Below are 27810 nucleotides of genomic sequence, written 5' to 3' on the forward strand. Positions count from 1 at the left end.
TTATCCCAGGTAAAGCCCCCTCAGACAGTGAGGAGGACGCTTCTTCTCCTGCTATAATTCAGGAAGAAGCATTGGTGGACGCACTAGTTGTGGCAGTGCAAGAAACCTTAAAACTTGAGGCTTTACCGGCAGAGGCAACTGAAACAGAAAGGCCTTTTGGGACTAATAAGCCCATCAAGACGGCGAAGGCTTTTCCTGTACCTAAATGTTTTGGTAATCAGATTAAAGGAGAATGGGAGCATTCTAAACGTACCTTTACTATTTCCAAGCGTATTGCTAGACGCTATCCGTTTGAGGAATCCATCATTAAGAAATGGACGGTACCACCAGTCGTGGATCCGCCTATTTCCAGGCTGAATAAAGCCACGGTTATTCCAGTGGAGGACACTTCGTCCTTTAAGGATCCGGTGGATCGAAAGATAGAAGCGGAGTCCCGCACTATCTTTTCTCTGATAGGGTCAGCATTTAGACCAGTAATTGTTATTGGTCTAGTTTCTCAGACACTTACGGAATGGGCGAAAATGGTACGCCAAGATCTTAGGGGAAAAGATATTCCCCAGGAGACATCTGATTTGATAGAACAGATCATACAAGGGCTACGGTTTATCTGTGACGCAGCCTTGGACACTACTCCCTTGTTAGGGCATGCATCTAAGTTAGCAGTGATCCTCAGACGTGTGCTGTGGTTAAAATGCTGGTCAGCTGACCTAGGTTCCAAAAAGACTTTGACCAATCTCCCTTTTCAGGGGAATCGTCTATTTGGAGCCAACCTAGATGAAATCATTAAGGATGCCACCGGGGGCAAGAGTACTTTTTTGCCACAGGCTGCAAAAGTTAAGGGACCTCGCAACAAGCGAGGACCTTTCTTTACCGCCCATAAAGGGCGCCCGGCTGGTACTCCCGGGAAAGGCAAGACTCCTCCAGGAGGGTTCAAGAAGGGATGGTCGGACAAGCAGAGGACCAACCCAGCCAAACCCGAAGTAAAGGAGTACACAGCCTGAAGGTGCGCCCCCACCCGATTTCAGGGTGGGGGGACGTTTTCACCGGTATTCAGGACATTAGATCGAGCATCTACCACTACTACCGGTGCGATTCTTCCCTTCCAACATTTAAGTACAGGAAGCGGTAGTTACCGTTCCCTGTATAGATCTTTTCCTTTACCTTTTCCTAAGATTAGTCCCGATACCTCACAGGAATCGGATCTGATTGACCAGATAGGCCAAGTAGCCTCTAGTCGGGTGACTTCGGTCCCTGAGGTTCAACCAGAAAAGATCACCTTTCCTGATAACTATCAGGTATCTGATAAATGTGTGGGAACAGTAAACGACCAGACTTTCTCGGATGGTCGGGGCCAGATAGCTCTAGGGACGCCTGGTTCAGATCCTATCAGCGCCAGTGGTCCTAGAAATTCTAGGCTGGCCTCTTCAAGCCGGCCTGGCCGACTTGGACATGTTAGTCGCAGACGTTCCGTGGGAACTTCGTCTCAGGGAGTGTCTGTAGTCTCTAGGACCTATTTACCTTCGTGCTTTACAGTCGCTGGTTTTAATGGCCTGGCCATTGAGACCCAAGTACTGAAGGACAGAGGTTTGTCTACTTCAGTCATTCCTACCCTTATTAAAGCAAGGAAAGCGACTTCCAGCAAAGTCTATTATCACACATGGAAGACTTACATTGCGTGGTGCGAATCTTTAGGATTTCCTCCACGTACCTATTCGGTGTCTCGAATATTGGCCTTTTTGCAACAAGGGGTTGAGCAGAAGCTAGCCTTGAGCACCATCAAGGGTCAAGTTTCAGCATTAGCTATCTTCTTTCAGAAACCTTTAGCTACCAAATCCTTGGTGCGGAATTTCATCCAGGGGGTGCGGCACCTGGCTCCTCCAGTCCGCGCGCCCTTACCGCCCTGGGATCTTAATTTGGTTTTGTCGGTTCTACAGAAACCTCCCTTTGAAAACATCAGGGAGATTCCCTTGCTTACTTTATCCCAGAAGGTGGCCTTCTTGGTGGCTATTACTTCTGCTCGCAGGGTGTCAGAACTGGCTGCATTATCATGCCAGTCCCCATACCTAGTGATTCATAGGGATAAGGTAGTACTTCATCCTAAGCCATCTTTTCTTCCTAAGGTGGTTTCAGATTTTCATCTGAATGAAGATATTGTACTACCTTCCTTGTGTCCTCAGCCCAAGCATCATCGGGAACATGCGTTGCATTCCTTGGATGTGGTTCGGGCAATCAGGGTATACCTGAAAGCTACGGAATCATTCCGTAAGACGGATTCACTTTTTGTGATCACGGATGGCCCCAGAAAGGGTTTGCCTGCATCTGCCGCGACCATTGCCAAATGGATTAGACAAACGGTGGTACAGGCTTATTCTATTAAGGGTCAGAGTCCTCCGTTCCCTGTTAGGGCGCACTCCACTCGAGCGCTCAGTACTTCCTGGGCCTTTCGCCATCAGGCGTCAGTGGTCCAGGTATGTAAGGCGGCCACTTGGTCGTCGGTACATACCTTTACTAAATTCTATAAAATTGATGTGACGGCATCGGCGGATGCCTCATTTGGCCGCAAGGTTTTGCAGGCCGCAATTTGAGGAGACCGGTGGTCTACCTCGAGGGTTTTTTTTTCTGTTTGAAAATTGTTTTGTTGAGTCTCATCATTAAGGATGAGCATTGTAAACTTCTAGTTGGCACCGGTTGGGCCTTCTAGATTGGGATTTGATTTCCATTTTCCCACCCCTCAGTTGTGATACTGCTCTGGGACGTCCCGAAGGTGGTGTATCACCGAGGACTACGTCTGTCGATGAGCGCTAGAGAAAAATGGATTTTTGTAAAATCTTACCGTAAAATCCTTTTCTCTTAGCTCATCGACAGACGTAGTCCCCGCCCCTCTGTTTTGGAGTTGGGTTGGGTTAAATTCTCTAAGCACTGCTTTTCACATAACTGATTTGCTGAGGCAGAGAGAGAGAGAGGATATACCCTCTGGGACTGCCCCTAGGGTGTGGCCAGAGCTTTTTAATTTCCTGTCTAGTCCTGCTCCTGCGGAGGTAACATAACCCGAAGGTGGTGTATCACCGAGGACTACGTCTGTCGATGAGCTAAGAGAAAAGGATTTTACGGTAAGATTTTACAAAAATCCATTTATATATATATATATATATATGTGTGTGTGTATATATATATATATATATATATATATATATATATATATATATATATATATATATATATATATATATATATATATATATATATATATATGCATATATATATATATATATATATATGCATATATATATATATATATATATAATATAAAATGTGTTATGTGTTTTGTGCAACGTTTTTTTGTTTTTTTTTTGATTTTCCCTCCCTAGTTCCGCTCCCATGCAGCATTGCTGCTGCAGGGAACGGAACTAGGAAGTCCTCCTACCGACAGACGAGCGGCGGAGATCTCGGCTGGCGGTCACAGCAATGAGAGCTCATCGCTGGATCGCCAGGATAAGGTAAGAGAAGCTCCGCTGCGCTGTCTGCACGCTCTGCCCATTGACCCCGAGCGTGACTCGGGGATACCGCTAATAGCAGAAAATTCCTACCCCGAGTCACGCTCGGGGATACCGCTAAGGCGGTTAAGACTATATTTTGTTGCTCCCTGATTTATCAGGTACGCAATTCTAAAAAGATAAATGAATCTGTAGGAAGCACAAAGGAGATGGTTGCTGTTTTCAAAGCTCTAAATCATCCAAAGGAAACTTTTTTTTTTTTTCTTGTATGTCCCTGCTGGGGAGATTTCCCCTTCCATATTGTCAAGGCACAAATGAGTTGGAAATCTCAAATTAAGATACAGATAAAAAGAAAAATAGATTTTAGTAGGGAAGAGGTGAGAATTCTAATAATACTTTTACAGCCATCTTTACCTTCTTGTTTCAGTGACACCTGTGCCCTCGTCTTGTATAGATGTCATAGTACCAGAAATAAGGGAAATCATTTCCAGTGGGGTGATAGAACTAAGAAACTTTCAGAAATGTGAAGTCTTTCTCACTATAATAGTAAAGAAAGAGGGCTGTAGTTAAACTTTCAATTGGTAGTGTTGATTTTTGTTCTTGTTAGGCCTGATTTGGTTTACATTCCTAATTCTTTCTGAGTACCCCAAGATCCCTGGCTATGCTATTCGGAAAGGTATAAGCACCCAATGCGCTGTGCATCCTGAACAGAGTTGTATAAAGTACTCAAAACCCATACTTGAGTAAAAGTACAAGTGCTCGATCAAAAAGTGACTTGAGTAGAAGTGGAAGTGCTCGATCAAAAAGTGACTTAAGTAGAACTACTAAAGTATTCAACATTTTTTGTACTTAAGTATTGCAAGTAGTTTTTTTTTTTTTTTTTAATTTTGCTACTCAAGTACTGAAAGTAAAAGTACCAGTAGTTTTGAAAAAAAATTGCTACTCAAGTACTGAAAGTAAAAGTACAAGTACTGTGTTATGTAGTTATTAAAGAAAGAAGTCAAAAGTTTGAACATCATATTGTTTTTTATTATTTCAAATGCAGCTTTTATTTATACATACAGTAGCATTTATTTTCGTATGCGCTGATAATACACGTTTTGAGTTTCATGAAACCTGCCATCTACTGTTCTGGCAGTGGTCAATTTTATAATAGTAACGAGTAACTATGCAGCACAAAAAAAATATATTGGAGTAGAAGTATTGAAATCGTTGAAAAAATGTAGTGAAGTAAAAGTGGAAGTAGGAGAAAATAATTCTACCCTAAGAAAGTAAGAAAGTACAGATACCGCCTTTCGGTACTTAAGTACAGTAGTGAAGTAGTTCTACTTAGTTACTATACATCTCTGATCCTGAAGCCATGTCTGCCTAATCCTCCTGTTCACATTTATAGTTCGTACAAATAATCTCCCCTCCTCAGATTTTAGAATTCTAAAAAAACGTAATAAGCAACTTGCTATTTAGTTCTCACGATGACGGTGAATAGTAGATGGTGGTGACACTGTGTGGGCCTAGGAAAAGTTAGTGTTTGAATGTCATACATGTCTGTGGAATGTTTGCTGTCATAAGGTTTGAATAATTGGATGGAAGCTTGCAATGCTGTGTTTATGTGTTTGAGGATTTGGCGGAGTTTTTGTATAGGTGTTAAAAGATTTGCACCATGGTAACTGTGTGGGAGAGAAATATAACCTATTCATTTTCCTAAAACCTTGTATTGAGGGAATATGTGACAGTGCATTATGTGTAGCAAATCTCAGTATCTTTCTAGCACCACATTTAATGAAGTACTCTCCATTTAACTGATGTCAGGAAAAAACTGATCTCATGCTTTCTAATATTTTAAAAAGACTTCTAGGGACACTTTAAATCTGGGGCAGCATATGTTGATTTACTAAAGGAGTATAGACTGTTCACATAGCAAAGTGAGTGGTTGCAATTGAAAGTAAGAGCTTATTAAATAAGACTAAGGCCCCTTTCACACGGGCGATCCAATCAGATCCGCCTGTCAGTTTTTTAGGCGGATCTGATCGGATCCTCCATGCAGCTCTATGGGGCAGCGGATGTCAGCAGAGACACCTCCGCTGACACCCGCTGCCATCCGTCTCCGATCATGTCCGTGAAATCTGGACGGATGGAAACCCTATTTTTCCATCCGTTCAGGGATCGGATCGGATGAGAGTGGACAGACGGGCCGCTCTCATCCGATCCCCCATAGAGAGCAGCAGGAGCTGTGACACCTCCCTCTCCGCACTGCAAGTGGAGACGGAGCTGTCATCCGCTGGCTCAGCGGGGATCGGTGGATCGATCCCTGCTGAGCAGCACGGATCTGCCTACGGAGGCGGACCGCGTGAAAGAGTACGAAGGCCCCTTTCCACACGGTTCCGTTACGCCCAGCGGGGATCAATCCGCCGATCCCCGCTGAGCAGGCGGGTGACAGCTCTGTCTCCACTCTGTGTGCGGAGAGGGAGGTGTCCGATCCCCGCTGTCCTCTATGGGGGAATCGGATGAGGACGGACCGCCTGTCCGTTCTCATCCGATCCGAATCAACCAGACGGATGGAAAATAGGGTTTCTATCCGTCCGGATTTGACGGATAGGATCGGATGTCAGCGGATGCATGGGGCATCCGTTCAGATCCGCCTGAAAAACTGACAGGCAGATCTGAACGGTCCGCCTGTGTGAAAGGGGCCTAAGAGGCTGTGAATAACTATCATCAATTCATGTGCATAAAAAAATCTCTTATTTTTCTTCTACATGATTATTTGTATTAATAGTGAACACACAACACTTAGCTAAGTTTTACACTGGAAAATGAACAGTTTTACTGCTTACAGTGGTCTTAAACCCTAAAAAAAATGTTATATTGCATCTTACCAAACCTTAGATGTGGCTGCATCTTGGTTTTCTTTTTTAGGCTTTTTTCCTTTTATTTCACCTGGTGATCCTGCCAGTAACACACTTCTTGTCCAGGGTGTCTGCATTCTGGATGAAGTAGTAGAGCAGACCTATTTGGACAGCAGAATTGTCAGTCTGGGAGGAGAGGGGAGGGGAGAGGAGAGGAGGGTAGTGTTAAGCCTCGTACACACGCACCGATTGTTGGCCGTAAATTTTCGGCCAACGTCCGATCGGCCGATTGTCGGCTTGTTAGTATGATGCTTCCGACAACCGACTGCGACTTTTCGGCCGAACAAAATCTGGTGTGCATGCTATAAAATTTTTGTTGGCCGTCAGCAGAACGGCCGATTGTTCCTCAGTCAGTACAGATTTCGGCAGACAAAAATGTGATGATCAAGACTGGGCATGCTCAGAGAAGAAAAAACACACGAAAAGTAGACCAGAACATGACATCACTTCTGCAGTTGGTTGTTGTTGGCCGACAAAATTCGTGTGCAGTCTAGAGCACATTTCAACCAACACAACAACACTGGACAAAAGACGGCCGGTCGGTCGGCCAACAATCGGTGCGTGTGTATGGGGCTTTAGACTAGCAGATTTAGATGGATTTGTCAAACAAATTAAAATGGACCTCCCAACTACAGGAGGTTACACACTGCCAAACAGCAGTGTGGGTGCAACATAGTGCACCCGCAGTTTACTCGCTGTTTCTCATCGACTTAGATTGTGCATTTTTGGTGCATTTTCTGAAAACACCAATGATGTAGCATGCAGGACTTTGCACCAAAACCACACAATCTATAGAAGGCGGTGGAAAACCCCGGGTACATTGTGATGCAACCCCGCTGCAGCTGCGTGAAACCATTCTAACACTATAAGAAGTTATAGCAAATATTTGTCCTTTTAGGTTCCATGCACACTGTTTTTCATAAACTCAAAAAAAGCTAGAAAAAATAGCTGGATGAAAAATGCTGATAATAGCATTTTGTGCCAACTTCTAGTAGCTTCTGTTTAAACAGACTCATATCCATTTTAACATCAAAACAGAGCTGGACATTTACTTGCAGGGATGTTGTATATTAAATGGAGAGATGTTAAAAGAAAGGTGGTTAACCAGCCTGTATTCACCAAAAACATAAGTGGTTTATTTGATGAAATTGCCTTTAACTCCTCTTTTATGAGTTTACTTGCATGCTAATTAAAGTACATTGCATTCCATATAATAAAGCAAGAGTCAGAAAAGACGTATTAAAAAATAAATAATTTTTTTTTTTTTTTTTTTTTTTTTAAGACTCCTACTTACCTAGGTGGCAGGGGAGGGCGGGCAGCCTTAGCCCTAGGGGGCAAGTCCAGTCAAGTGGCCCATTAAGCCACCAAATCCGCTCATCATCCATGCCCACCTGGTTTTATAACAGATATTGATGTTATGAAGCAAGACAAATGATATACAACATGGTAACATATTTTAACGTTAAAGTAACAAAGGAGGTTTAACAAAAATGATGCATTAATGGCGCCTCACCAGTGCCCATCCATGCAGCTTTACCAGTGCCCATCAATGCAGCCTGATTACTGCCCATCAATGCAGCCTCACCAGTGCCCATCAGTGCAGCCTCACCAGTGCCCATCAGTGCAGCCTCACCAGTGCCCGTCAGTGCAGCCTGGTCAGTGCCCGTCAATGCAGCCTGGTCAATGCAGCCTGGTCAGTGCCCGTCAATGCAGCCTGGTCAGTGCCCGTCAATGCAGCCTGGTCAGTGCCCGTCAATGCAGCCTGGTCAGTGCCCGTCAATGCAGCCTGGTCAGTGCCCGTCAATGCAGTCTCATCAGTGCCCGTCAATGAAGTCTCATCAGTGCCCCTCAGCTTAGCCTAATCCGTGCCCGTCAATGCAACCTAATCAGTGCCCATCAGCTCAGCCTCACCAGTGTCCATCAGCTCAGCCTCACCAGTGTCCATCAGCTCAGCCTCACCAGTGTCCATCAGCTCAGCCTCACCAGTGTCCATCAGCGCAGCCTCACCAGTGTCCATCAGTGCAGCCTTTACCAGTGTCCATCAGTGCAGCCTTTACCAGTGCCCATCAATGCAGACTGATCAGTGCCCATCAATGCAGCGTCATTAGTGCCCATCCAATGCAGCCTTGCCAGTGCCCATCCAATGCAGTCTGATAAGTGCCCATCCAATGCAGCCTTGCCAGTGCCCATCCGATGCAACCTGCAATGAAGAGAGAGGAGAGCCGCTGGTATACACAGAGCGGGGGATCTCCCGCCTAGCCAGCATGGCCCCTGTCATACGAAGTCCCACCTCCTGGACCGGCTCCTATGATAGACGTCACCAGTGGGCTGTCTATCATAGGAGCCGGTCCAGAAGGCGGGGCTTTGTATGACAGCAGCCGCCAGGTAAGAGGGAGATCCCCCGCTCCGTGTAATGCAGCGGCGCTCGATCCCCCCACCCCTTCCCCTCAGAGGCAGCCCAGTGGGACTCATGGTAGGACTAGCCATGATCCCCCCTCCCCCCCCCCCGCCTACAGTTAGTTGGCGGCTGTGCCCCGGCCCCAACTTCCTTTCTTCACAAAAAAAAAAAGTCAGTGGGCAGCGGCCGTTTTGAATATAAATTAGGGCTGCCTGGGCTGAAATGTCCACCCTGCCTCCCCGGCCCAGCCGACCCCTGCTAGGCAGAAGCAGCATTGGACCTGCTGGCTCTAAGACTAAGAACTGAGCGATTAAACACCACCGATCACTCGGTTTTTAGAGCTCCATGAGCAGGGAGCTGGTTACTATCAGTCTCCGACTGTCTGCTCTGCCCCTCCAGTTCTGAATGGAGCGCAGGGCTGTGGAGGCAGCGGGAGCTGCTGGCTCAGGCTCTCAGCAGCTCGTTGAAAGGCTAATCCAGGCTGCTTGGTTGGTCCTCTCAATATGGTTGCGATCTTGTCCCAGTGCCGGTCCACACTGGGAAGTCAGCCGACAGGGGGCTTCAGCCCACTGTTGGCTGAAAACCGGTAGCAAGAGTGTAGAACGAACTGCACTCCTGGAGAAGTAAAGCCAAATGCCCCCCCCCCCCCCCCCCCCGTCCTAAATATGTTTTTTTTTTTTTTTTTATATTCTTTTGGTGAAGATGTTTGCCCTCATACTCTTGTCTCTTAAAAAACTGTTGGCTGAAGTTCCACTTTAAACTAGTGAAAACATTAAGGATCACAGTGCACATTAGAGAGGAGAGCAGGGGTTGGTGTGGGGGACACTGCTGCTGCCACTATTTATTGATGAACCAATGACATCTAACCTATTTGATCATTGTTTTTGGGAATGCATAGCCACCATTACTGTTTCTTACAGAGAATAATTTTTCATTTGTCTGGTTGGCAGCTGTCATCCTGTGCTCATGGGCAACTTTGCTCTTGGGTCAGGTCAGAAGGATTCATTCAACTTTTCACTTTAAACATTGCCACACTAATAAATCTGTCTTTTTCAGTTGTTAATAAGAAGAATTGCTTATTGCATGTGTCCTAATACATGTCTTGGCAACAAAAATGAGCTGGTTTCTCAGTGGACCAAAGGACCCTGAGGCCAAAAGTTACTTCACACAGATCGGTTACCTTAACCTAATTTATGCTATTTCTTCTTCTGTGTCAGTAATAGTTAGAGATAAGTTAACATCTTACATTTGCAGGCATTACTTTGCATGTGAATTCTGGCAATATGCCCATGGAAAAAATGTGTTGCTTTAGATTATTTTAAAGATGGGGGAGAGGAGCCATGAGTACTTTTTGCAAATGAAAAATGTGGAATAAGTCGTCAAAGGAATATTATTTCATCTGTATTAGGCTTCTTTCACACGGCCGCTCCGGATTTCTTCTCCGCTCTGGTGCTTTTTTTTTTTTATTTCACGGAGCGGATGACATTTGTGTCATCTGCTCCGTGTGTCCGCATATCATCCCATCCGTTTGCGGATGATATGCGGACCTAATGTAAGTCTATGGCATTGCGGATGTCAGCGGATGACACCGCTGACATCTGATTTTCCTTCCTTTCCGTTTTTTGAACGGATGAAAAAATAGGGTTCTGTTCCGTTCCAAAAAACGGAACAGAACTGAAAGGAGGCAAATCGGATGTCAGCGGATGGTATTCCGCTGACATCCGCAATGCCATTGACTTGCATTATGTCCCAAATCATCCGCAAAAAAATAGGATGATTTGTGGACAAGCGGAGCGGCCGTGTGAAAGGGCCCTTTGAGCAGTTTTAAACCCAAAACCAAACATTTATTGTATTGCAACTTACTGATTCTTAGATGTGATGGCTGTATTAGTTTTTTTTTTTTTTTTTTTTTAGGCTTTCTTTTTTTCCCATTTTCATCTGGTAATCCAGCCAGCAAGTCAATTGTTTTTCAAAAGCACAAACTTCTGCAGAATGTATCAGTTTAAGGCTCCATTCACATATTTACATAGTTGGGGAGGTTAAAAAAAGACCCCAGTCCATCAAGTTCAACCTGTGATGAGTGTGTGTGTGTGTTTGCTGTCAATAGTACATTGTATACCCCTGTATGTTGTGGTCGTTAGGGTGCCCATCTAATCATTTTTTTAAACTATCTACGCTCCCTGCCGACACCACTGCTTGTGGAAGAGAATTCCACATCCTTCTCGCTAAACGTAGTTTAAGGTTAAACCGCTTCTCTACTAATTTTAGTGAATGGCCGCGTGTCTTTTTATATTCCCTTTTGCTGAAGAGTTTGTTCCGTATGCTAGGGTCGCCAATACGGTATTTGTACATTGATATCATATCCCCCCTCAAGCATCTCCTCTCCAGAGAGAATAAGCTCAATGCTTGTAGTCTTTCTTCATAGATGATGTCCTCCATTACCTTTATTAGCTGTGTTGCCCTTCTCTGGACTTTCTCCAGTTCCAGCACATCCTTCCAGAGGCCCGGTGCCCAGAATTGGACAGCATACTTAAGATGCGGCCAGGCCAGAGACTTGTGGAGAGTTCACACTTGTGTTACTTGTCATGTAACTTTGGATGCTTGACAATTCACACCCCATCTTTTCCTTTAAGTACAGTTAAGTACAGTTCATATATATGTGTGATGTAAAGATAGTTCCTGCACTACTTTAGTTCAACTTTCATGTGACTTGAGGGCCATAGACTTCAATGTTAACTCTCAAAAGTCACTTTTGGATTGTTTTCAATGTGACAGTTTTGTTCCGACTTTGCAGAAGCACAAAACATGGTTGTTAAGGAGCAGGCTGCCATGGCGTCCTTAACAATATGTGAAAAACGGGTTGTTAAGGAGTGGGCGGATACCACGTCTTTGACAATTGATGACCAATCAGCGCGTTCTCGGAGGAACATCCAAGGACGCCACTCCCAAAACTGGAGAGCCACGCTGTATCCATTTATCGGCTATACTGTGGTAGGGAAGTGGTTAATGCCTCATGCCTTGAGCATAAAAATGCTGCTTATAAAGGCATTTGGCGTTTTTTTCTTTTTTCTTTTTTCTTTCAGCCTGTAGAACCAACTCTATTTTAGACTGTGTCCATGCACATTTGGGCATTTACAGGCTGAAAAAAAAATTCAAAATTGTGTTTGTGGTAGGAGCTTTTGGCCAGAAAAAAACGCTTGACATGTATAAACGTGACATTTTGGTGTATTCTGCATTTTAAGGTCAAATTGATTATAGTAAAAAAAGGAGCAGAGGGGAGCGTTTTGGGGAAAAAACGCTTATAAACGCACATAAAGACGTATAAATGAATGTGCAATATGAGCTATTAGGCTGCTTTTTCTCTGCCAGAGGTTCTGGCATTTTTCTCAGTCGCCCAGTGTGCATGGACTCTAAAGCTGGATACACACTATCCAACTTTTGTGGTTAGATTTCCTTCAGATTTACCTTTTTCTATGTAGTGCAAAGGCCTGCCAGATTGCATACAAATTGAAAGTGTTTAGGTTTGACCTCATATTATATGGTTTTGGTAAGTCTAAAGGAAAAAGTCTTCCGAAAATCTTAGGCCCCTTTCACACATACGGTCCGTTCAGTTCATCAGTTCAGTCACGTCAAAATGTATCAGTTTTCCATCTGTTTTTCATCCATTTTTTCGTCAGTTGTCATCCATTTTTTCGTCAGTTGTCATCCATTTTTTCGTCAGTTGTCATCCATTTTTTCGTCAGTTGTCATCCGTTTTTCGTCAGTTGTCATCCGTTTTTCGTCAGTTGTCATCCGTTTTTCGTCAGTTGTCATCCGTTTTTCGTCAGTTGTCATCCGTTTTTCGTCCGTTGTCGTCCGTTTTTCGTCCGATCCGTTTTTTTTTGACGGATGAAAAATAGGGCATTCATCCTTTCAAAAAAACGGACATTGACGGAAGTGGATGAAAACGGATGTTAACTGATGATCATCGGTTGTCATCCTTTTTTACATAGAGATACATTGATGTCCGTTTTTCATCCGTCAACGGATGGATGAAAAACGGACAGCATGTTTGAAAGGGGCCTTATAGTGTGTATGGCCCATAAGGAGTTGATTTTACTAAAACCGGAGAGTGAAAAATCTGGTGCAGCTGTGCATGGTAGCCATTCGGCTTCTAACGTCAGCTTAAAGTTCAGCTGTGCAATAAAACCTGGAAGATGATTGGTTTCTTTCCAGAGCTGCACCAGATTTTGTACTCTACTGTTTTAGTAAATGTCCCTCTAAATGTCTTTTGGTACATACACATATGTTGCATCACAATCGGCAACACATGCAACTTCCAAGGTCACCAATAGCAAGGCTAGACTGAGTGCATCCTGTGTCACCTCAAGTTATGCTCAACAAAGCACTTTAGATGCCTGCACAAAAGGACAGCTGTCTTATTCAGCACTCCTAAAACCCAAAAATGCAGAATACTTAGGAATGCCGATTACAACTACTGTACTTTTCATAGCTATTACCTCCCTCTCATTCATTGACTTCTGCTGGACTTCACCCTAAAATCCATAGAAAGCTGATGATCCCAAATCCAACAGGAAGATGCTCCAGTACTCTGCAAGAGCACATTCTCAAAGGATTTGGGATCCTCTTGCTGTCTCAGGTTCCTGCAGAAAAGCCCAGTAATGTCACCTTTTCCCACATGAGTACACTGGAAGCCAGGGTGTAAGGTATACATTTTTTTTTCTTGTTTTTAAATAATTTTTCTTCCTTGCTTGCTTTACTGTTTTTATTTGGTTGGGAGAGAGAGGCTACAACATAAAAGCAGACCTTGCATTTTCAAGTTCACATATTTTTGCAGGAAATGTGATTTTTTTTTTTTTTTTTTTTTTTTTCACAGGAGCCTGCAAGGTCAATTGCTTTCTGATGGTAGAGTGAAGATAAAATTGGTGTCCACATGAGTTGGGCTTGTGTCTGACCTCAGTTTTGGATTTCTAAAATCATTCTAATTCATTGACCATTGCATTTGACCTGCAATTGACCTCCTATTGACCTACTTTAGGCTCCTTTCACACATAAGGTCCGTTCAGTTTATCAGTTCAGTCACGTCAAAATGTATCCGTTTTTCTCGTCCGTTTTTCTCGTCCGTTTTTCTCGTCCGTTTTTCTCGTCCGTTTTTCTCGTCCGTTTTTCTCGTCCGTTTTTCTCGTCCGTTTTTCTCGTCCGTTTTTCTCGTCCGTTTTTCTCGTCCGTTGTCTTCCGTTTTTCGTCAGTGGTCTTCCGTTTTTCGTCAGTTATCTGTTTTTCATCCGTTTTCATCCCATTTTTCATCCGTTGTAATCCGTTTTTCGTCCAATCCGTTTTTTTGACGGATGAAAAATAGGGCATTCATACGTTCAAAAAAATGGACATTGACGGAACGGATGAAAACGGATGTTAACTGATGATCATCCGTTGTCATCCGTTTTTACATAGAGATACATTGATGTCCATTTTTCATCCATCAACGGATGGATGAAAAACGGACAGCATGTGTGAAAGGGGCATTAAGCTTGTGTTTGGACTTCACCTACCCTCACCCCACCACCACCACCAGAATACATCGGCAAGTGCTGATCGAAGGCTAGTTTTAATAGCATGTCTGCTCGACAGCAGCTGGTCGTTAGACTGGCTGTACACAGAGACCAAATGTCATCCAGTTCCTGCTAAACCAGCCAATTTTTGTCCCGTGTTTACCAAGCTTTTCCGCTCATTTACCTCACTACACAGTTTGCTGCAGCACACACATTTATGTGCATTGATGCATGTTGTGTTAGGCAGCCCATTCAAAATAAATGGGCTGCATTTCTTATAGCGCAAGGCCCAGGGCACTGAATGTTGTGCTGTGGTGCATTGCAGCATGTGTTCATTCTGGAAGCTGTTGGGGTGGGGTACCCATTACAATGAATAGCACTGTTGCATACCAATGCATGTAACATACACGTTGCAGTAATGTGTATATTTACCAAGTGCTCACGCTTCCCCTTGTGACCCTGGAGAAGTCCAGATTGGGGTTTACAGATTTCCAGGTTTCGGTCTCAGGCCTCATTCACATGGACGCTGAGGCCCGCATACTGTGAACTGAACTTTTTTTTTTCTGCACCACCACTGTGTGGTGGTGTTTTTTGTGAGGGGGGCGTTAAAAAAAATGTATTTAAAAATGAGTGCTAACAAAAAGGATAGGGATAGTTGTGCTTGGAACCTCTATTAGCAGCACTATAACCCAGATACTAGGCACATAAACAATTCATATTCAAAGTGCGGTGCTGTGCATTTATTAAATGCATATAGAAAACCAAGTAAATATAAACCATAAACTAGTGAAACAAATCAAAAGTCCAAAGTCAAATTCAAAAAGAAAAAAGTAACAATCTGGCAGTGTCAAGTGAGTGACTTGTAGACTCTGTCACCTCATAATGCCTATTTGACCAATGGGGATCTTGACTTAGTATCCTTTTTTATCATTTAGCTGCACTAAACGGCTAAGACAATAAAAATGCTCAAATGTGATAAACAAGTCGGCCTCTCACACTATAGTTGGCCGAACTCTGGTAGTGCATGCACAGTAGCGTCTGTGCGTGGCTCCACCCAATGCATTTAGTCAGAGGTGATGTCATGAAGGGTAGGTACACATGCCTAAACCATACTTTAATACAATTCTCAGGGGACAAAGGAGCGCCTACATTGGCTGATAAACGAAAGGCACCTGGGAACCTAATTAAAATGCTCTCAGCCTATGCAAGTAATCATACAGAATACTTAGGATGTTAGTGAAGGACATCTCATCGCCAGCGCCATTATGTGGTTAGATTAAAAATTAGAAAATAAACAAAAAGTTCTCAAATTAGTATAAAGCCACGGATGCGATTCCTCATCACCCCAATAACATACTAGGCCACCTAGTCCAACGCGGAGGCGACATCAATTATTATTGTCAATATCAAATTATGTCAAAGTGATTTGTGCCATACCTACCTACTAGTGGCCTAGTATGTTATTGGGGTGATGAGGAATCACATCCATGGCTTTATACTACCTTTGAGAACTTTTTGTTTTTGTTTTTTATTTTGCAGTTTCTAATCTAACCACAAAATTTGCACTGGCGATGAGATGCACTTCATTAACATCCTAAGTATTCTGTATGATTACTTGCATATGCCGTCTGAGAGCAGTTTTTTTACATTCACATGTGTCTTTTGTTATCAGCCAATAGAGGCACTCCTTTTGTCCCCTTTAGAATTGTATTTAACCACTTCAATAAAGGGCACTTTCTCCCTGTTCCTGCCCAGGCCAATTTTCAGCGCTGTCACACTTTGAATGACAATTGTGCAGTCATGCAATGCTGTACCCAAATGAAAATCATTGTTATCATTGTTATCATTTTTTTCACACAAATAGAGCTTTCTTTTGGTTGTATTTCATCACAGCTGTTTTTTTTTTTTTTACTAAAAAAAAGAAAATAGACAGAAAATTTTGAAAAAAAAAAAAGTTTTCTTCGTTTCTGTCAGTAAATTTTGTAAATAAGTAATTTTTTCTTCTTCACTGATGGGCACTGATTGAGTGGCACTGATATGCCGCACTGATATGCGGCACTGGTGGGCAGTGACGGGCCTGCACTGATGGGCAGCACAGATGAGCAGGCACTGACTGGCATCACGAATGGTCACTGGTTGGGGTCACTGATTGGCACTGATTGGGTTAACTGATGTGCCATGTTTTTAGGTCATTCTTGTGCATTTATTTTACTGTTATAATCAGGGCACTAATCAACAGTGCCCTGATTTACTTGTATGGTACTCCCCTTTGAGAAAGAGTCACTGATCTGCTCTCCTCGCCACACACTATGACAGTGTGAGGCGAGGAAAGCCGAATAACGACACTTCCTCATTTACATATGACCGGCTGTGATTGGACACAGCCGATCACATGGGTAACGAGCCACATCATTGGCTCTTTACCAAGATCAGGGTCGCGCAGCGGACTAAATTTTGGCTGATGTCACAGAGCTGATCCAGCTATATAAGGATCCTGACAATAATGCTGGAATCCACCCAGATGCCTGATCGGCAGCTGGATCAGTCTCTTAGCATGCAGCTGAGAACCTGAGGCAGCTTCTCCCTCCCCCTCCACAGCCTGGTGCTCCAGTGAGCGCTGGAGGGGCAGAGCAGAGAGCCGGTGACTGACTGCATTTAGCAGTCAGGTGGTCACTTCTCAGACTTAGAGCTGGGGGGGGGGGGGGGGGCAGCTGCAGCATTAACTGATGCTGCAGCCATGAAGGTGTGTATATATGTTTGTTTGTTTTTTTTTTTTTTACATCCTGCACTTCTCCTTTAACGGGAAGCTGGAATCTATTTTTGTTGTTTTTTGGTTTCATGTCTAATCTGTCTTCAGAAGTAAAACGGCTCAACCTGTCTATTGGATGTTGTTTTTGTTTTTTTCATTACTTTCCTGGCCACGCATGGTGCAAAATCCACTTTCTACTGCAGTGGTCCTGCATATGATATTTACATTAGGTATTATGCATTCTCTATATGAATTTTTTTTTTTTATGATCTCCCCATTCATAAATTTGTTATGATCAGATAAACATTCAGCAGATTTTCTAATGTTAAGCTGTTTTAATTATTCCATTATTCTAACGTGTTTTTATTTTTTCGACAGGATGAAGATGAGGTGGCACAAGATGTTCCTGCTACTTTGTATGGCTGGCCTTTGTGTGATCTCTGTTCTTCATTTCTTGAAGGCCCTCTCTTACGTCTCACTCTCCCGGGAATTGGTGTCTCTGAGTCCAAACTTCATCTCTGGCTTTTTCTGGGAGTCCCGGCCATTATTACTTCAACATGTAGAAAGGATGGATGATAGTGCCCAGGTTTTGCGCACTCCAGGTTACTATCGGCCACCTCAACTTTCTGCTCAGCATCCGAAGCCTCCACCTTCATCACGTGGTGAAAGTCTTAGCATAGAGGACATGCATCTTAAAGAATTTGTGTTGCAGGAAGACACAGCAGAATATTTTGTAAGAACCAAATCGGGAGGTGTATGCTTCAAACCAGGGACAAAGGCACTAGATCGCCCACTTTCTGACAAACCAGAAAGACCCTCTCCACGTAAAACATCCTCTGGTGTTTATCGGCAGCAACAACCGCAAACCCAGAGACGTAGGAAATGGGTGGAGTGTGTGTGTTTGCCTGGGTGGCATGGACCTAGTTGTGGAGTGCCAACAGTTGTTCAGCACTCCAACCTCCCAACAAAGGACCGGTTAACTCCACGTTTAAAACCTCGTCGTGTTATCAATGCCATCAACATCAACCATGAATTTGACCTCCTGGAGGCACGATTCCATGAGCTTGAAGGGGCTGTGGATGTCTTCTTAATATGTGAATCAAACTTTACTGCTTATGGGGAATCACGGTCTCTCTTATTTCGCCAAATGCTTCTCAATGGAACATTTGATTACATTAAATCAAAAGTGTTGTATGTTTTCTTAAACCACTTCCCAGAAGGGGGTAAACAGGATGGGTGGATAGCAGATGACTACCTACGAACATTTCTGACTCATAATGGAATATCTCGATTACAAAACTTGCGAGATGATGATCTCTTTATCATTGATGATGCCGATGAGATCCCAAGCAAAGAAGGTGTGTTGTTCCTTAAACTTTATGATGGGTGGACAGAACCAATTGCTTTTCATATGCGCAAGTCACTGTATGGCTTCTTTTGGAAGCAACCAGGAACCCTTGAAGTGATTTCTGGCTGCACCATTGGAATGCTTCGTTTAGTGTATGGCACAGATGGTATCCGCCTCCGCAGAAGGGAATACTATACTATGCCCAACTTCCGACAGTATGAGAACAAAACAGGACATATATTGGTTCAGTGGTCTTTGGGAAGCCCTTTACATTTTTCTGGCTGGCACTGCTCATGGTGTTTCCCACCAGAAGGAATCCATTTCAAACTGATTTCTGCACAAAATGGGGATTTCCCAAGATGGGGGGACTATGAAGACAAAAGGGACCTGAACTATATAAGGTGGCTTATAAAGACAGGGGGTTGGTTTGATGGGACCAAACAAGAGTATCCCCCAGCTGACCCACACGAGCACATGTATGCCCCGAAATTTATCATGGAAAACCCACAACGTTTTGGATATTTAATTAAAAACCCTTATAGCTGAGATGTTTTTGGGAAGGGAGGGAATGCTGAAAAACGGTACAATTATCTTCAACTGCTTGGAATATCCATTTAGGATTTTGTTTTGTTTATTTTGTCTCTCATAGTTCCACTGTTAAGGAATTTTCCCACTAAATGAAGAGGAAGGTAACTAAGTTTACTTAGTAAAATTAGCTTTTTTGGTGGGTCAATTTGGATCATAGCTGAGGAAACGGAATACTCAGGAGATTGATGGTAGATATGGTTAACCACCATATGACTGGTATTTCAACAGTGATACAACATGATGTATATTTTGTCAGTGCAGCTGTTTATGCATTGTTGCATGTTTACATATCTTTCCAGTGAAGTTGTGGGAAATTGGCAATGTATTGCTCTGTGAAAACAGGGGTAATGATCATGCTGAGAAATGATATATATATATAAAAAGTATGACTGTACTTCCAGGGCCATATACACGTCTGTGTATTTACAGATGCAAAATCCTTTTGGTTTTGAATAAGTCTTTGTAATTTGTAATCAAAACTCCTTGGCACCAAATGTGGCATCTTCCATTGGACCTAGAAAACCATTCTGATACTCTGTTCTGTCACATGAATAGTGTAAAAGGTTTAGGATGTGGTATATTTAATGCCATCCGCATCAGTGCCAATGTCCTTCAGGCCTTGATGAATTCAAAGTATGGCAAAGTTGCAGGAATTGTAAAGGGATAAAGCACTTTATTTTCTTTAGTGCCTTTTGTGCACACCAGAAGGCATTTATTATCATTGTTGTTCTTTCTGAAGTATTTTTTTTTTTTATAGCAAACCTTTAAATTGCCAGGTCTTTAAGTAAAATCTAGAGAGCAATGCAGATATATTGTAAGGTCGTGTTTCTCAAATCTGCACCTCAGTCTATTAAGTGGGCAGGTTTTCAAACTCTCACACCAGTGAAAGAATTGGTATGTATGATTGTTTATGTAAGTAATTTGGCTTGCAGATGTTTGTTTTATGGCTGGAAAAGAGCAGGGTAGGTTAGTTTGTATAGAGTATCACTGTGAAATATTTTTTTGGCAGCATAAGTCAAAGTGTGTGTTCTATGGCAATCCCAATCTTCTTTGCAGACTTACCACTGCTCTTTTTTGAAATAGATGTGTATCTTATTCTACTTTCAGAGTGCTAAGTAGGGATCACCTACTGTGGTCACTAGATCAATCCCAGTGTTATAGTAAAATAAATACTGCTGGTCATCATAAGCAGGAAATTACATTTCCAGGGGTGATTTGTACACACAAACTGTTTTAGAGAATTCCCCTAGTGTTTCATTGGTTACAAGGATGGAGCATTTTAAGCTTTTTTGGCAGTTTTAAAAAAAAAAAAAATCAGAAGGGGGAAATGACTTTTCATAACATCAACAGTAGCCTGCAATGGCCAGTACATATTTACTGAATTTAAAGCAGTACAAAGTGGATTCCAGTTTACTGCTCAGGGTAATTGCACTTAAAGGGAACGTATAGTCATTTTCATTTTTTTTATGTGAAAAAGATTAGCTTGACATAAGCTTATCAAGGTTTGTTAATCTTTAAAAAAAAGTGTTTATTTTTATTGATTGCAATTATATTTGTACATGGCACAGCCATAGTTGTTCATTACATATGTAGGCTCTGCTTCTTTCTGTACAGTGCTACACATTCATTTTTGTTTGGGTAGGGAGTTGGGCGGCTGATTTGAAACCAATGCAATCTCCAGTGGCTGATCTACACATCTCTACATTTAATAAAATAACAAAAAAAGAACAAGTAAGCTTGCAAAGATGTAATGGACACAACAAAATCAGTTTAATAGAAACTGCAATATTCACTCAAGATATGTACTTGCTGAAAATGTGATATACTTTCCCTTTAAGAACTGACATTTGGAGGTTAATATACTAAAACTGGGCCAGCTCCTGCAGCCTGGAAGGGGTTGGAATGTCTGTCAGAGCATACGTAAATTTCCAAAGGAGAAACCTAGTTTGATACCTTAAATTATATCACACTTTGTATTGTGGCCAGTCCAATAGACTGCAAGAGATGAATGCGTGATGAGATTCAATTTGCCATACTGTATATGAACTCAAAACCACTGGGACAATGCCCTTGATGGCAAACCCAAGGTTGCCAAACTAAAAAACACAATGACAAGTATTTTTACTAAGCCTTGGGAACTGACAATGTTAGAATTAAGATTCGGAAGAAGGCTTGGCACTTTTAGGAATCTAGCTTTTGAATAATATTTTTAGGTACAGTAGCATTATGAATTAAATACAGAGATTATATGTCACCTCTGTAAAAGGGATGCTTTGGTTTGCACAGATATGAGGAAAATAAAAGGGAATATGCAAGTCTAGGAGTAAAATGATAAAGCCTCAGATAAAAAATGCCCTTGAAACAGCCCCCTTCCCCTGCATTTCAAGGGTCAAATGCTCATTAAGTCTAGGAGCAGAGAAATAAAATGTAATCGCTACTTTATTACTCCCACTAGTAGACTCCAACCTGTACGACTGTGTCTCCTAAAACCTCTTCTCTACAGCAATCCAGCCAGCAATCGCATTGTAATATTTTTAGATACAATGCAAGTCTAATGGTCCTGTATTTTATGTGAGGGCTTGCCTACAAACCAGAGCATAGGAAGGTTTGCACTGGAAGCCTGCTGGTATTAGGCATAAGGTAACTATTACACCTCATTCTGATACCCCTACACTTAACGAGCAGTGTGGATGGGTCCTACTACAAGGGTATTTGTTTTGATCCTGGAGTTTAACTTAACTATTTCATTAATTCAAAATGGGAGCAAGTGAGCTATAAAAGCTACAACTGCCGTTTTTGACTTTCAATGTTCTTGTTTGATAAAAGCAATAATGTTCACTAGTCCAGCCATAAGTGGTTTATTTAACAAAGTTAGTAGCATATTGGAAAAAAAATGTTAATCTATTGGTCATCTGGGGACAAGACATGGGCAATACTGGGACAAGACAGGGGCCCTTTCACACAAGCTTTCCTATCAGGTCCACCTGTCAGTTTTTCATGCGGACCTGATCAGAAGCTGTACGTTTTTGGGCAGGCTAGAGTAAAAGGACTTGTGCACATTTACAGCCACCTACCTCGGAGTCCATCCAGGTCTGGAAAAAAACAGAAAAGGACTGTGTTCTGTTTTGTTTTTCCAGACCAAAATCACAGATCTGAGATAGCTTGATGTAAATGGACACAAATTTGTTTACATCCGGCCGCCCATAGAGCCATCATAGGTCCACCCCTGTCTACTGTGTAAATGCAGACACAAACTAAACAGGTACACATGTAAAAAAAACTGACATCTGTACCATTCAGCTCTGATTTAGCAGGGGGTCTGCTCACAGTTAATTTGTTAAACGGAGAAGACCTAGCCCATGTGAAAGGGCCCTTAGGTGTATTCTTGACTACTAAGCACATAGCTTATTTATATTAGTGTAGGTTTGCTTTTCAATTTCCTATTTCTCTCCTCCTACATCTTAAAAAAGAAAATAGCAATGTCATCTAGGAAAAATCATACTATATGAAGGTGATTTGTCAGTTTAAGTAGATTTGAAAATTCATTTTTTCAATAAATGCTTCAAGGGGCATTCTATCCAAAAGTGATATTTTAGTTGTAGGTAGAATTTGGTGGCTGTCAGCCTCTTAGCCTTTTATAATCAAACAGAAAGATCCACCTCCTATAATTCCTCACTCTATTAATGTCTGCCTGGGAATTTTAGTTTTTACATTCACTTAAGGGCTATAGCAGACATCATTCAGCTTTTTGCTAAGCAGCAGTGTCATGCCTTCTCCATATGTCGAATCCAGCAGGGAATAACTTTGAGAAAACTTTTTTATAAAATAGTATTCTACGCCAAAAAAATGTTTCTCACTTTGGTGTTGGGTTCTGTTGACTTTCCATTTAGCGTTTCACTAGTGAGCCTGCCACCCGATCACTCAGTTAAAATTTCAACATACAATTTTATGTGTGTTCAATACATTTATGCAGGTTATTTACCTGTGAAAACTTCTATTGTGTAGACATGCAGAAGACCAGGGACTGCTGCTTGGGTCTACCATCTTAGATGTGATGTCAGCAGCCCTAGCAGTTTTAGAGCGATCACCCAGGGGACAATCTATAGTATTTCTCTTACCTCCTCTCACCCGACAGCTACATTAAAGGTTATGTAGGGAAGAGAAGAGCAGAGGAGTTGGGCCAGCACGGAAAGTAATTAGACACACTCAAAAGAGAAAAGGTCTATGGCATGCAAGGATGGAGGTGGCTGCGCTAGTTCTTGGAAATTCAAATGCACCTTGCAAGTAGAAAAACAAGTTGTCGAAGGAAAAACACTTAAAACCACATTTAACTGGCACACCCCAGTGCCATAGCTTACCTTTTAGACTACCCAATAGCCTTCCAGTGTGCCACTAAAGACAAAACGGGGGAAAAACATTTTGGATGTGTTGCAAATATATTCCCCCCTCCTCCATCCCATAAAGTTGTGCTTGGTGTTTTAGTGACCTATGGTGATGTCTGAACAATATGTGGAGGAGGTGATACCAAATTTTAGAATGGAAGTATTTAAATAGAATTTTCTTAAGGCTGAAGGGTTGCATAAGGGAAAAATGAAATGTAAACTGCAGAATCTAAATCGGTGTATCTGCAAAATTTTAGTCTGCCTTTTGATTCATGTTTTTTATAGGTTTACTTTAATAACAGAGAGAAGTTTGCTTCTACCAATAACGCAAAGAACTCAGCTGAAACGTTGAGTAGAGGCTCTCACGGCTAAGTCCAGGGTGAGAGCAGATCTTCCTGCTGGAGTCTTGTAGAGCTGTAAAGATCTGTTCGTTATCAAAACTTGCTGTATTCCACTCAAATGTAAAAAGGAAGCAATTGTAGACTTTCTTTAATAATTGCTGTATTCCACTCAAATGTAAAAAGGGAGCAATTATAGACTTTCTTTAATAATAAAGTTCTCGTGGCATTCCATTAGATAAAGTGTGATGTCAAAAAACTAACACCAAACTCTGTGAACAGATGTGGCTGTTATGATTCTACTTATGTTTATAATTTATTTTATATAAATGTTCTCTCCGAAATTAAAACTGTGGATTTTCTTTAAGCTGTTGCTTTGCCCAGGAAGGCACAATTTAATGCCAAGCCTTATGCTTGCTTATACTTGCCTTCTGGTACTTCCAGGTATGAGGCAGCATATGGGGTCTCTTCCTCCCATATACTTTGTACTTAGCAATTGGCTTCTCATGCAGCCAGTGCTGTCTCACCGGTGCAGGAAGAGTCCTTATCCTAGTGTAGGCACTGAGACATGACATGGACCATACACAGAACTAGTACTTCTTACATGGCGGAACAGAACAGTTTTGGGGGGTGGGAAGGGGACCTGTGTGGCAGCATTCAGGGCTGTGTTGATAGGCCTTCGGCTTGAGTTGATTGGCAAACACAGCTTGCTGTTGACATCAGTTTGTTACACTTCTAAGATGATTTACAATTCAGTGATGGGTATACTTGATCTTTTCAAGCTGCTTTTGCATTCCCATAGACTTGTATGTTAATAAAAGCTCATCGACAAAAGCCCCCCAATTGAACCTGTGGGTTCATCCTTTAAGGACACAGCACAGGTTTACTTGTAAGGCAGCCATGGGCTCTAAACTTGGCTCCTGTTAAAACAATGGATCATAAGGTAGCACAGGTAGAAATATTAAAAATAAACATAAAATTTATCTCCATAACACAGAGGCGATAATGTCAGCAGTCTAGTTTTCATTTTCCCCTCTTTCTGTGTCGATGTATGTAGATGGCATTTAATCTAGTAGGCCTGTTAAAAATTAACAAATAAAACTTGCATCTGCTGTTAGATGCTTGTGACATCATCTGCCTAATTGTATATTGGTTGATTTTTACCAAAGACCAGGGAATTTGCACTTTGCAGGGGAATGTTTCCTTTAGTGAATGTGATGAAATTCACTTTGTAAATAATACCCAATCATGTGCAAGAAAAAAGTTTTTTTTGATTGCACATCTTTGGATTGTTTTACTTCATTCATGAAGGTAAGGGAAATTCCTTTTTAAAATGAACAGCCTTTTTTTTATTTTAGTAAACCAGCACCTATAATATGCACCATACCACTTACATTGACTCTGTTGTCAAGTTGGCATCCTATATAATCCAACACCTTTTTAAAAATTTTGTAGACACTTATGAAAGAGAGTTAATATTTTACAGAAAGGGATTAAATTAAGGCTGTAGTTTCTATTTGGTGTGCTCCTCTCATATCGTTTTTCTTTTGAAATGTTTTAGCTTTCAATTAGCAGAGATGTGTGAAGGCACAGTGCCACCTAAATTCGTCAGAAATTTCACACAGGGAAAAAACCTTTTCAAAGTGGTTTTGCCATCAGCATGACCTGACATGTCACCTGAAACTGTAAGATGTGTGTGTATAAACAGTCGTGACCTAAGAGCTTATGGATGACATTAGGAAATCTCCAAAATCCCGACTCCAAAATTGCAAAGCTCTACTGATTTATTAATATTCTGCATGTCGGCACATGTGGGCTATTCTTAACCCTTTGGGCCTGATGCATGAAGAGCAGTTAATAAATTAATATTTGTATTTCATTAACTTTTTTTTCTTTTGATTCAAAAAAATATTTTTTATGTGAAAATGAGCATCCCCAGTTCAACCTGTAAAAGGGAACTTGTTTTTTTTTTTTCTGTAAGAATAGAACTGTTTTTTTTTTTTTTTTTTTTTGCAGTAAGGGACAATATACTGTGTTAGACTTTGTATGGCATTTCCTGCTTCAGTATTGGCTACCCAGAGCTGGTTTGAAATTTAGGAGTAATGTGCTCTACCAACAGGGAATTTACCAAATGGCAGTTTTTACAGATGAAATGCTACTTTCTGGAAGTTAATGCTATATTTCTAATGCAAAAAAAGCTGTTTTATTTTTTCTTGTCCCCACATATAAATGCAGGCATGGCCTTGGTGTTCGTTCACATTTGCATACACCTGAATTCTCAGAAAATTAAAAGACTGCAAGAGATATATCTCAGTTTTGAACTTTAGTGCCATCAAGCCCTTTGTCATGTGCTCTTTGTGAAGTTGTGTCTTCATATTCTACATGTAATACATTCAACAGGCCTTTTCAGTAGACCTTATGCATTTGTGTTTGTCAGTGCAACATACCTTTACTGAAAGCAAATTCTTTTTCCTGGCAGCATGGCTGAGTCATGTGTCTACATCTATCTTTCCTACAAAAAGCTGTTCTGGCCACCACTAGTGGGTATTGTCTGGATACTGCAGACCTACATTGAGGCTGTCTCATGGGAACCAAGTAGAATGTACTCAGAGCCAAGAAGCTGCAGGCATCATTGCTAGAAATAGAATTTCTCCTAAGTAAAGCTAATGCATCATATAGGTCTGTATGTGGTATTAAACACACTGTGTACATGTTAGTGCATTGTCGTGCCATTCATTTTCTTTGGCACTCCAGCTCACTAAGAAAATTGACCTGAGTTATAGCACAGTGCAACCCATAGTATCACCCTACCATGTGATGTGGTGCACTGCATTACATAAAAATGGTTCAGGTCTGTTTTTATGTTTATTGTGGAGTGTTGGCAGCCTATTCAAATGAATTGACTGTCTTTAACATGCAGCAGTGGACTAGGAAGGTGTGAATGGGCCCGCACACCTGTTAAATATGTTGCCTATGCTTTATTTTAACGTCTGTACTAAGAATGGAGTGAACACACAGCTCAATGCTTTACTGTGGGCCTATAACCTGATATTAACTGTAAGCCAAAATAAATAACGAAATGCCTTATTTTTGAGAAAATGCTGCTCAGTCTACCTTCAATGCTGGACACCAGTGTGAAGATTAAGGCATTGGATCATGTGAAGCCTGCAAAAGGGGGAAGATGAGAGTTCATACTGACTGATCTCTCTTTTAGCATAGCCTAGGGCTTCATACACGTGGTAACATTGAAAGAATCATAGAGCAGCATTTTCTATGGGCAAGGCAGTATTTTAGACTTCCTATTCATCCTGGAGTATAGACCCACTTTCCGTTTTTCTGAATTTAAGGCTTAAAGCACATATATGACAACACGCTAACATTTTACTGATCATTAGACCTATCTCAGACAGTCTGAAAGATTCAGTTACACAGGAGATTTTAATATCTTTGCTCCCGAGATAGGTAAAGTGTTTCTAAAGGCATGGTTTTTTTTTTTTTACCTTTTTTGCGTTCTATGCATTAAAGTAAAAAACCTTCCAGTATCAGCACCCTCCCCCCACAGTTCTTTGCCTGAGAGTGGCATTGTCGCACGCTCTTTCTCTTACAGGCACAGAGGCAGCAGTGGGAGCTATTCGCCCCTGCTGCTGTCAATCAAATCCTGTGAGCAGGGAGAAGGGCCAAGCCACATTTGTGTGTCCATGAGGACACCACACCTTGGCTTGGGATCGAATCTGCATGTCTGCCCCCATAGCAAACATTTGCTATGGGGGCAAACACAGAAGAGGAAGAGCCAAGACCACCAGCGAGGGACCCCAAAAGAGGCAGTTCGGGGCTGCTCCTCTGGGGTCCCCTGTTGGTGGTCTTGGCTCCTCCTCTTCCAAACTGCCCCTTCTGGGGTCTCTGTCTGGTGGTCTTGGCTCCTCCTTCTGTGTCTGCCCCATAGCAAACGTTTGCTATGGGGGCAGACGTGCGGAGTATAACATGTTTATTTGTATAATAGAACGTTTTGCCTTTAATCATGCTTAATTTGCTTTAATCATTTTCCACAGTCACTGTATTTG

General features: G+C 42.0%; 1 protein-coding gene across 3 annotated transcripts in view; it reads left to right on the top strand.

Annotated features, from left to right (window-relative positions):
- The window catches only part of MGAT3 (beta-1,4-mannosyl-glycoprotein 4-beta-N-acetylglucosaminyltransferase), a 143777-nt gene extending 124409 nt beyond the window's left edge, over nucleotides 1-19368 (top strand). For all 3 annotated transcript variants that reach the window (XM_082265037.1, XM_082265036.1, XM_082265038.1), the window contains exon 2: nucleotides 17472-19368. In XM_082265037.1, coding sequence (XP_082121163.1) covers nucleotides 17473-18987 — 1515 coding nt within the window. In that variant the 5' untranslated portion in view covers nucleotide 17472 and the 3' untranslated portion in view covers nucleotides 18988-19368. The remainder of the gene's footprint in view (nucleotides 1-17471) is intronic.
- Nucleotides 19369-27810: the final 8442 nt, after the last annotated feature.

Source organism: Pelophylax lessonae (assembly GCF_965119305.1).
Source record: "Pelophylax lessonae genome assembly, chromosome: 8".
NCBI classification, from domain to species: domain Eukaryota; kingdom Metazoa; phylum Chordata; class Amphibia; order Anura; family Ranidae; genus Pelophylax; species Pelophylax lessonae.